The sequence below is a fragment of the Bos javanicus genome, chromosome 11 (assembly GCF_032452875.1).
Source record: "Bos javanicus breed banteng chromosome 11, ARS-OSU_banteng_1.0, whole genome shotgun sequence".
NCBI lineage: Eukaryota > Metazoa > Chordata > Mammalia > Artiodactyla > Bovidae > Bos > Bos javanicus.
This window is the reverse complement of record NC_083878.1, coordinates 86663058-86673695: the sequence shown is the minus strand read 5'-3', so window position 1 is coordinate 86673695 and position 10638 is coordinate 86663058. Positions and strand designations below refer to the sequence as shown.

General features: G+C 47.5%; 1 protein-coding gene and 1 long non-coding RNA gene across 9 annotated transcripts in view; one reads left to right on the top strand and one right to left on the bottom strand.

Annotated features, from left to right (window-relative positions):
* Nucleotides 1-3: 3 nt before the first annotated feature.
* Nucleotides 4-5827, bottom strand: LOC133257449 (uncharacterized). The gene is made up of 3 exons (XR_009739559.1): nt 5464-5827; nt 4919-5074; nt 4-1454 (listed from the first exon to the last, which is right to left on the bottom strand). It is a non-coding gene; the product is annotated as an uncharacterized LOC133257449 (long non-coding RNA).
* Nucleotides 5828-5875: 48 nt separating this feature from the next.
* The window catches only part of ATP6V1C2 (ATPase H+ transporting V1 subunit C2), a 60179-nt gene continuing 55416 nt past the window's right edge, over nt 5876-10638 (top strand). For 2 of the 8 annotated variants that reach the window (XM_061433321.1, XM_061433319.1), the window contains exons 1-3: nt 5876-5978; nt 7300-7454; nt 9969-10036. In XM_061433321.1, coding sequence (XP_061289305.1) covers nt 7326-7454; nt 9969-10036 — 197 coding nt within the window. In that variant the 5' untranslated portion in view covers nt 5876-5978; nt 7300-7325. Of the gene's footprint in view, nt 5979-6176; nt 6261-7299; nt 7455-9968; nt 10037-10638 lie in introns of those variants that run through there. The other 6 variants (XM_061433323.1, XM_061433322.1, XM_061433326.1 and 3 more) reach the window with 4 other exon arrangements.

Below are 10638 nucleotides of genomic sequence, written 5' to 3'. Positions count from 1 at the left end.
AGGCCATTTTTATTTCCATTTTTATTGAACTTCTGGTAGCTCAATGGTAAAGAATCCACCTGCCAGTGCAGGAGATGAAAGAGACGTGGGCTCCATCCCTGGATTGGGAAGATCCCCTGGAAAGGAGAATGGCAACCCACTCCAGTAGTCTTGCTTGGAAAATTCCATGAACAGAGGAGTCTGGTGGGCTACAGAGCTGCTGCTACTGCTAAGTCACTAAGTCTTGTCCGACTCTGTGTGACCCCATAGACGGCAGCCCACTAGGCTCCCCCGTCCCTGGGATTCTTCAGGCAAGAACACTGGAGTGGGTTGCCATTGCCTTCTCCAATGCATGAAAGTGAAAAGTGAAAGTGAAGTCGCTCAGTCGTGCCCGACTCTTAGTGACCCCATGGACTGCAGCCTTCCAGGCTCCTCCATCCATGGGATTTTCCAGGCAAGAGTACTGGAGTGGGGTGCCATTGCCTTCTCCGGGCTACAGAGCAGGGGGTTGCAAAGACTAGGGCACGACTGAGCAATGAAGCACATACACAAGGAAAACCACAGGACCTTGATGTCCCCATTTTATAGGCGAGGAAACCTGACTACAGGAGCTTGTACTTGGAAAGGGCACAGCTGATCCATGACAGAACTGGAGACTTGAGGTCAGATCCTCTCAAGTCCAAGGCAGAGCTTGAAACAATGGTGGGTTCTCTTTGCTGGAGCTGGGAGACTCCTCCTCAAGCACTGGCCACTCCTTCCTTCCTCCGGGATTAACTGCATCAAAGACATGTTAGAAGTGACTGAACGCAGGAGTGACAGATGGGTCACGTGTTTACAACTGGGCAGAATCAGGATCTTCCAAAAGAACCCAGGAGTGGGGGAAAGGAACTTGGAAATGAGAAACAAAAGGAGAAAAAGAGGCCAAGAAGAGAGAGGTGCTTTTTAAGGTGGCTGATACTCAGAGCACACCTTGAGTGATGACTGGTACGGACCAGTCGCTGAGCCCTATTGTTTAATCTTCAGAAAAAAGTTATAAAACAGGAACGATTATTATTCCCACTTTACAGCCCCCTGAGCCCTAACTGTGCAAGTTCACTTGGCTGATGAGTGGAAGAGCCAGGAATTGAACTCCACATAGTGTGTTAGAAGCTGCTTCTCTGGGCTGGAGGAGTCGTTTAGATATTGTGTAACACTCAGAAGAATGGAGTTCAGGTTTCAGGCCTGCCATTGACTGTGCTCTCAGTTGACTCACTTAATCTCCCTGGGCTTGTTTCCTCATCTGTAAAATGAGGATCATGGCACTTCTTGAATGTTTATATCTCATTTTTATGCATGTGCCACATCCTGCTCCGTGTTTTGTATTCATAGCTTCATGAGTTGGGACAGCTCGAAATTCTGTTTACCATGCTTGTTTTGCTCTACTACGGGTCTGAAAACTGATTTATTTTTGCAAACTCCACGGAGGCTGGAAGATACTGGAGAAAAAAATTAAAAAAAAACTTGTTAAATGAAATGAACACTTATCTCTGTGTACTTGAGTAAAGGAATCATGAGAATTCCTCGGCCTTATTTTCTTCAAGAAAAACAATGAACACCATCAGGATGCTGTCCTTAAAATCACAAGGGTATTGGCTATATGACAAAATGAAGATCAAAGTACTCTGAGTCCCTAGAGAAAAATGTTGGGCAATAACAAGGGATTCTTATACTATACAAACATAATGGCAAATAATATGCCAAACATAAACCCCTAGAGACCTTCTAAGAAAGCAGAGGGAGTGAGAGATGAAGGGAATGTTTACTGAGCACAGCTGGTTCTCAGGCTCCGACTGTGGTGCTTCGAACACTATTTTCTCTCATCCTCAGAGCAGGCCTGAAAGGCAAGCATAATTGCCCTCCTTTTTATTTATTTTTTTTTGTTTGTTTGCCCTCATAGAAAAACTTTATTGGAAAGCAGGGAAAACTACCAAGATATGAATGAAGACAAAAAATTAAAAAAAAGTTCAGACATAAAGTGTACAACCTTGGTTTAAGTGGAAATGGAACCGTTTGGTGGTTTGTAGTTAGTGACCTATATTTTCACTTTGTGGCACTGCTGCTGCTGGCTAAGCTGCTTCAGTCGTGTCTGACTCTGTGCGACCTCATAGACAGCAGCCCACCAGGCTCCTCTGTCCCTGGGATTCTCCAGGCAAGAATACTGGAATGGGTTGCTATTACCTTCTCCAAGGCATGCATGCTAAGTCGCTTCCGTTGTGTCTGATTCTGTGCGACACTATGGACAGCAGCCCACCAGGCTCCTCTGTCCACAGGATTCTCTAGGCAAGAATACTGGAGTGGGTTGCCATTTCCTTCTCCATGCCCTCCTTTTTAAACATAGGAACCCTGTAGCTCAGCGAGGTTAAGCAGTTTATCAGATTATCTGATTCCAAAGCCTAATCTCTTCCTACAACACCATGCTGACACTCCAGGGACAATTGGGCTTGCATTTTTCTCCTCTAGAGACCTGTCCCTTCAGAAAAACTTCCCTGGATCCTTCTCAGCAAAGTCTAAAAAAATCACCCAAGCCGATTGCAGGTGGAATCATGCATCTTTGAGAAGGGTTGTCTCCATCCAGTAAGGAAGAGGGCACCGTGTGGGAGAGGCCAGTGGACAACAGACCAAAAAGACCAGCCTTGTCCTTCTAGTTCCCGAACCTGATGGGACTGTTCCCTTCTGCATGATTTAGCTGGCTCAGTGCACAGCCAGTGACAGCTGCAGAAATACTTCTGGAATATTTAGCCAAAGCCAAATTCATAATACGCTAGAGATGATTCAAGGCTGATGGCATTTCCTCCCCAGCCTTTTTTTTCCCAGGAAGAGATAGCATTCTTTAACCTGGGTTGCAACCTGGGTTCTTCCAGAACTGTGTCTATAAACCTATTTTTATTTTCGTAACCTGGGGGTATTTTATAAATGTTGGTCAAGGCACTTCAACTTAGTGCAGCTTTCAGAGACTTTGGGAGTGGGGGTGGAGAATTTGAACATGGGTGTTAAATGCTGCTTCAGGCTAATATATGGAAGGAAACCACTTTTGTTCTATTGATGTATGGGATGGGAATGCTGTTTTATATTCTCCTAATAATCTAATGGGGGCTTCCCTTGTGGCTCAGCTGGGAAAGAATCTGCCTGCAATGCGGGAGACCTGGGTTTGATCCCTGGGTTAGGAAGATCCTCTGGAGAAGGGAAAGGTTACCCACTCCAGTATTCTGGCCTGGAGAATTCCATGGACTGTATAGTCCATGGGGTCGCGAAGCGTCGGACAGGACTGAGCGACTTTCACTTCACAATATCCTAAAGGATCAGGCTCTACAACTTTTGGTTGATGCCTCTCTCTTTCTGTTAAAAAGTGATCTCACTTTATAGAGAAACAGGAGAATAACACCTTGATTCAAAATGGATAAGTACATATACTGTCTTGAAAACTGCAAATCAAAAAGCCCTGGGGCAAGACAAGAGTTGTTTCTGTCTCTGTCTTTCTCTCTTTTTTTTCTTTAAGATGTAAGTTGTTCAGCAAGATCTCTTTATTTGCCTTTGAAATCAAATGTATCTGACTCAAGTTCTGGTGTGGTAAATTAGTGATAACATAGACTGATAAATTTATTTTTATCTCCAAAAAGCAATCCATAGCAGGATGCCAAACTTTATGTATAACATATAACCTCTGTCATGTCCTAAAGCCCATATTTGTATATATGAATATACATTTAAAAAAATAACAGAGGCAATTTGAATGTTAACAGTGGTTATTTTTAAATTGTGGAAATATAGCCTTCGAGCTCTAGAGCCTGTACTCTCAACAAGAGAAGCCATGGCAATGAAAAGCCCAAGCACCACAACCAAGGATAGCCCCTGCTCTCTGTAACTAGAGAAAACCTTCGCAGCAACGAAGACCCAGCACAGCCAACAATAAATAATTAAGTGTTTTTTTTTTTAAATAGATGCAAAAGACCAGAAAGATTGCAGATTCTGAGTAAGATGAGCAAGACTACAGTCCTTATTCTTTTCTTTATCAGATATCCTGGAGTTAATTCATGTCAGACTTTTATTTCACCAAAAAAGAGGAAATCAGATTTATAAAAAGAAAAGGATTCATAAGCAAAGTTGGGGACACTTCTAAACACGCTGCCCAATCTCTGAGAAGCCAGGTCTCTGAACAAGGAAGGATGGGAAAACCTGGACTGAGATGGAAAGCACAGGTTCTCACAGTGAGGACCAGGCTGCAGGCTTTCTGGGAGCAGTCGGAAGGACATGGGGTTTGGATCAGAGGCCTGAGTTCCACTCACAGCATTGCCACTTGTCAGTCACGTGACACCAGCAATTCCGGCAACATCTGTGGGCATTGATGCTGCTGTTCATAAAAGAGGTCTGCTCCCAACTCTGTGTGTTAGTTGCTCAGTCACGTCCAACTCTTTGCAACCTCATGGACTGAAGCCCACCAGGCTCCTTTGTCCATGGGATTCTCCAGGCAAGAATACTGGAGTGGGTTGCCATTCCCTTCTTCAGGGGGTTTTTCTGACCCAGCGACCGAACCCAAGTCTTTTGCGTTGTAGGCAGATTCTATACTGTCTGAGCCACCAGGGGAGCCTGACTCTAAGGGATCTGTCTTCCCTGGCTGGAAAGAACGGCATTCCAGATAAAGTCCAAAATACGAGATCCCACGTCAATGTCCAACCAGGCCACTCCTTCCCTGGAATTGCCACTTAACCTTTCTGTACACACTGGGTTTCCTCATCCTTGGTTTCAGGTGTCCTCCCTTGGGAGGAAATGTCGCAAGGACTGACTAATGTGCCCACATGTCCCAATCACGATGATGCAGTGGACAGCTGCTGGGAGTTCCGACCTGCCATTCCCAGCTCCACAATAGGATTGCAGGGCCACCTGCTGTGACCTTAAAACTCACCTTTCCATCCTGCATCTGGGGCTCCTATGCCTTAGGCTTCTTTCTAGTGGTCTGAAAGCATTCCCTGTAGCAGGTGGCCAGTCTGGCTAACTTCAGGTGGCAAGGGGGAGCCCACACTCAGGGACACACTGAAATTTCTTCAACATCCTCTCCCCCCTAAAAAATAATTTGGAGATTTTAATCTTTCCCAGAAACCACTGAAAATACCATGCACGAAGAAGGATGCACTATAGTTTCCTCCTAGCCTCCAGAGAAAATGAATTCTTAGAGGTGTTTTTGTTTTTCTTTAAACATTCACACGTTAAGTTTTGGGGGGTTCCCTCTCTTGTTTTCAAACAGCACGGATTATGAGCTCAAGCCGCGGTACTACGCTGTTGTTTTATTGATAAATTCCTACTATAGTCACTGCAATTACAAAGGCGGTCAAGTCCGGTGGGCGCGCCCTGCGGTGGACAGTTTCCTTGGCAACCGAGGGCAAGCTCACGCCCACGTCCAGAGCAAGACTGTTCCTCTGCCCAGGTGAGTGTTCCAAAACATATACGAACCTGTCGTGGCGCTTTCCAGACACCAACAGACAGGTCAGTTCTGTCTCTTGGTGATCCCCCTTGAGACCCGGTCCCCGGTTGCTGTCCAGGGATGGAGTAGAGGGTGGAGAGACGCGGGGAGGGCAGGTGTCCGGGTCCCCAGCGCCTCCCGTGTTTCTCTCGGTCTTCCGCTCTGCTCCGTTGCGGGGTTGGGACCCCCGTCTGATGCTCTCCAGAATCCCGCCGGTCCCCAGCCCAAGGCGATCGGGGATTGGGGATCTGGCCAAGACGCGAAGGGAACATCCGCCTCTCCCTCGCGCGACACGGTGGCCCCAGCTGCCCCGCGCCCCCGGCCTCGGCGGCGGCTGGAGGCGGGCTGCCGGGTATGCAAATACCCGGCGGGGCGGGAGCCGCCTGCCGCTCGGATAAAAGCTCAGGGCGGGGCGCCGCGCAGAAGCCGCTGCCTCCCGGGAGCCGGCCGTGCGCTTCGGCCCCGTGCTCGCCCGCTGTGTGCTCGCGCGGCCCGCGGGCTCCCGGTAAGGACGCGCGGCGGCTCGGGGAGCCGAGGCGGCGAGGGGAGAGGGCGCGCGTCGCGACCCGGGGGACCAGAGCGCGCTGCCCGCGTCCCCTTGGTCCTTGGTCCCTGCTCCTCCTCGGCCCACGCGCGCCCTCCACGAGTTTTCTCCGTGGGAACCCGGGAGCTGGCGCCTCTGCTGTGCCCTCCCAGGGGCCAGGGCAGGTGGCATCTCCTCGGGGCCAGTTTGTCCCCAGGCCATCAGCGATCGAAAGCGAAAGGAACTGCGTTCGGTGTGCTCGAGGTTAGGAGGGGTGAAGATTGTCTTGGAGTGGAGGGAGACGGGGGTCGACCAGAAGAGCCTGCATGATGGGACTCTGGCTATTATTATCCAGGGGTTTTTCGTGGCCATCCCGGGAGCTGCTTTGGGAGGAGATGGAAGGGAAGAACAAGCCGAGGGGAGAAAGGTGTGGGTGTGCACACATTTGAATGAACAGAACGAATCGACTTTAGACGCTGGACAGAAACTTCCAACCAGACTCTCAGCATGTTACCCACCTCTGCAGAATAGACACCTAGTCTTGCGGAAAAATGACTTTAATAGTCCCCTCTCTTTCCCTCCCCCCCAACCTTAGCTTACAAAAAGAGAGGTTTTTCTGGAGTCTTTTTTTTTTTTTTTCCGTATTTACTTGGCTATACTGGGTCTTAGATACAGCATAGTTCACCAGGCCCCTGGCCCACCCCCCTTCACTGGGAGCGTGAATCTTAGCCACGGGACCACCAGAGAAGTCCCTTGAAGTCTTTTAAAACTAGCTTCAATGTCAAGGTTGATCCGTTAAGATCTGGGTTTGCCCAGGCTGCCCTTTGTGGAAGTGCCTCCTGTCTGGTTCCTGCATCCTTGCACACACACACGCAACCCCCACGGCCCCCCCTCCCATCCTGCATCCCAGGAAAGGGAGAAAAATAGTCCAGGAGGTGCCCAAACCCAGGCTACTGTCCCCGGCTTTGTGATATCTGGTGTGGGTCTTTCTCTGAAATAGGAGAGACAGAAACCACAGTCCTCCTCCTCCTCCCCTCAAAACCAGTCAGAATCACCCGAGGGAAGGAGGATTTTTGGGAGTCTTTGTGAAGACCCGAGGGCTTTCCAGGTGGAGATAAGCCTGGGGCACATGGCTGTCCTTGGAGCTATAGAATCTAAACTGGAAGGTCAGAGAAGGAACAAATGGGAAGTGGGAAAAGCGGAGAGGATTAATTTTGAGGGAAGGGAGTGGTGAACTGGTAGAGATATTTGACTCTTGTTTCCTCCTCTTTCTGTTTATGTGTGTTGCTGTGGTCCTGGTTAGTAGCTGGATCAAAGAAGACTGGAAACATGTCGGAGTTTTGGTTAATTTCTGCCCCCAGAGATAAGGAAAATTTACAAGCCCTGGAGAGAATGAACACAGTAACCTCCAAGTCTAACCTGTCTTATAACACCAAATTCACGATTCCTGACTTCAAGGTACAATTTCCTGGGGAGGAGGAAGGAGGTCATGGGCTGGGGTGGGTGTCTTCTGGAAAGCCAAGAAGAAAAAATATATCAAAGCCAACAACGCTAAGGTTCAGCCTGGGTGTGAGGCTGGACAGGGGGGTCCGGATGGGACTGGCCTGGGTGGGGGCTTCACGAACAGTCCCAAATTAACTGTGGTAACTGTGGACACAGAGCCACGGACAGAATGAGCAGGAGACAAGGGTGTGGCTTGTCTTCAAAAGATAGAAAGGGTGTCTTACACACTTGGGTCCTCAGGAGTTGTTCTCAGATCCTTTCTGTCTTCAACATCTAAGAAAACCAACATGGTTTAAATGTGCAGGCTTGGAGATGTTCATCCTTGATTGCATTCTTGGGCTGGGAGCAAGATGGGCAATCCAGCATCCCTCTGGTTCTGGTGGAGAGAGAAGGAAGGAGGTTCAGCGATAACTGCGTAGATGGTGGAAAGAGATTTTAAAATGAAACAGACATGACAGGATCAAGATGTGAAATCGTAAAAAAAAATAAATTTGGTAATCCTTTAAAAATTTATTTATTTGGCTACGCTGTGGGATCTTTAGCAAACTCTTCAGTTCAGTCGCTTAGGCATGTCGGACTCTTTGCGACCCCATGGACTGCAGCACGCCAGGCCTCCCTGTCCATCACCAACTCCCGGAGTTTACTCAAACTCATGTCCATTGAGTCAGTGATGCCATCCAAGCATCTCATCCTCTGTTGTCCCCTTCTCCTCCCGCCTTCAGTCTTTCCCAGCATCAGGGTCTTTTTCAAATGAGCAAACTCTTAGATGTGGCAAATGGTATCTTAGTTCCGTGACCAAGGACTGAATCCAGGCCCCCTGCATTGGGAGCATGGAGTCTTAGTCACTGGACTACCAGGGAAGTCCCTGTGTAGTCTTCTTAACTTCAAAAAGAGTAGACTGTTTGCCATGCTTCCTCCAAGAGAAGCAGTGTAAGGCAGTCTTTCTGCCCTACAAATATCTCTTGGGGTCTGGAGTGCGTGTGTGCTAACAGTCAGTCCTGTCCGACTCTTTGCAACCCCATGAACTATAGCCTGCCAGGCAAGAATACTGGGGTGGGTTGCCATGTCCTCCTCCAGGGGATCTTCCCAACCCAGGGATCGCACCTGCATCTCTTATGTCTCCTGCCTTGGCAGGCAGGTTCTTTACCACTAGCGACACCTGGGAAGCCCCAGGTTCTGGAGGGATGTTGCTAAGCTCCCAGAGGCAGTTCTTCTAGTGAATTGCTATATAATCCTCTTTTAAACCTCAGTTTGCCTCTCTGGTGAAAGAGCTGCATCCTTGTTGATGAGGCTACTGCATTTGCTAGAGTTTATGGACCAGTCACGGGAGGCCTGTACACAACATCTTTAAGTGCATCGTCACCACTCCCACATTATAGATCAGGACGGGCTGAGGAAGGAGACTGGGGCTGTGGAACTGTTAAGCAGCAACATTGGCTTCTAAGCCCATTTCTTGCTGATTTTTCCAGCCTGCCATTGTTTGTCCATGGTCACATATGTGAAGCTTAGTAAATGAAGCATCCACTCATTGCTTACTTACTACATGTGAGGCATTGTATTAGCCCAAGGGTACAAAGATTTAAAAAAGACATGACTTCTGCCTAAAGTTACTTAAAATCAAGTCCTTTGAAAAGGAATAACACTTCTAGGAATATCCAGGCTTCATGGTTTCCTAATTACTTCTCAATGTCTGATGAGTGGTTGAGGATGTGAGAACGAACTTTTTCCTTCTGATTCTGTGAGTAGACCTTTAAACACAATTTTGGACACGGTAGCAATTTCCACATGAAGAAACAGGTCATCATAAGTAATCTATCCTGAAAAGAAAAGGACTTTCCTAAATGAGAGCGGGAGGAAAAGCTGGGCTTGCCCCAGAAAGGTCATTGTTAATAACAGCAGAGAGGGCCAGACAGAAGGCTTGGCCGTACTAACTTGGAGGAGAAAGGCTTTCAGAAATGGTAACTTCCTTGATTGGCTTTTTGTCACATCTTTTCCTCAGCTCTGAGGATTAATCCCCTGAAGAGCAGACTGTCTTTCTCTTTTTCTGTCTTTTTAAAAAAAATTTTATCCCACTCAGTTATGTGGGATCTTAGTTCCTCAACCAGGGTTCAGACCTGCGCCCCCAACATTGGAAGTGTGGAGTCTTAGCACTGGACTGCTAGGGGAGTCCCCCAGACTTCCATTCTTAGGGGACAGTTAGCTGAGACCAGGACACATAGTCACTCCTTCCTGTGGCTGAAATGACAGTTTATCCTCTTGGCCGAAAAATAAAATAATAGTAATAACAATAATATTCCCAAATCCACTGGTTTCTCTTGAGAGCCCTTCTCGGTTTCCAGTCTGACCATTGACCAAGGAAAACTAAGCCAGGATGGAAGTTAGAGAATTCCCTGCCCTGGAGTTGAAAGGGCACTCCCCCACCCCTCTGCTACAAAGTCTGAGCCCCTGACTGCTCTCCCATCTTTCTAGGTGGGGACCTTGGATTCCCTTGTCGGCCTCTCTGATGAGTTGGCGAAGCTTGATGTCTTTGCTGAAAGGTAAAATATTTCTTATTTACTACATACAAGTGAGAATGTGCCAATGTTGTCAGAAGACACAGTGCTTTTGCTTTGGCTGGCCCTGGACATCACAGGAAGAGCTGGGTGGGTCTTCATGAGGGTGCTGGAGACCTTGAGGAGATTTGCTTGCTCAGGCAGCATGTTTTTTTAGGGGGCTGCCATTCAAAGGACTATGGAATAAGGTGCTGAAACACTTAGAAAAATATGATGCAGCTTACCCCCGCCAAAAGCTTTTTGGGTTTTGTTTTTTTTTTTTTTGGTTTGGGTTGGTTTTTGTAGGAACATATGCACATGCACATCATTAAAAATTCAAATTACAAAGAAAAGCTGTCCAGTAAAATCTGCTTTCTTCTCACCTGTTTTCCAGTTTCCTGTCCTCTTGTTTTCCCTCTTTTAAGGCAATATTATTATAATTTTTAGGAAAGCCTTCCAGAGACAGTCTGTACCTGTACCCATAAATATGAGCATATTCTTAAAAATAATTTTATACAAATGATAGCATATATCCTGCACCTTGTTTCCCCGCCCTGAATCCCATTTCTTAGAGATAATTTCATGTCAGCCCATAATTATTAAAAAAA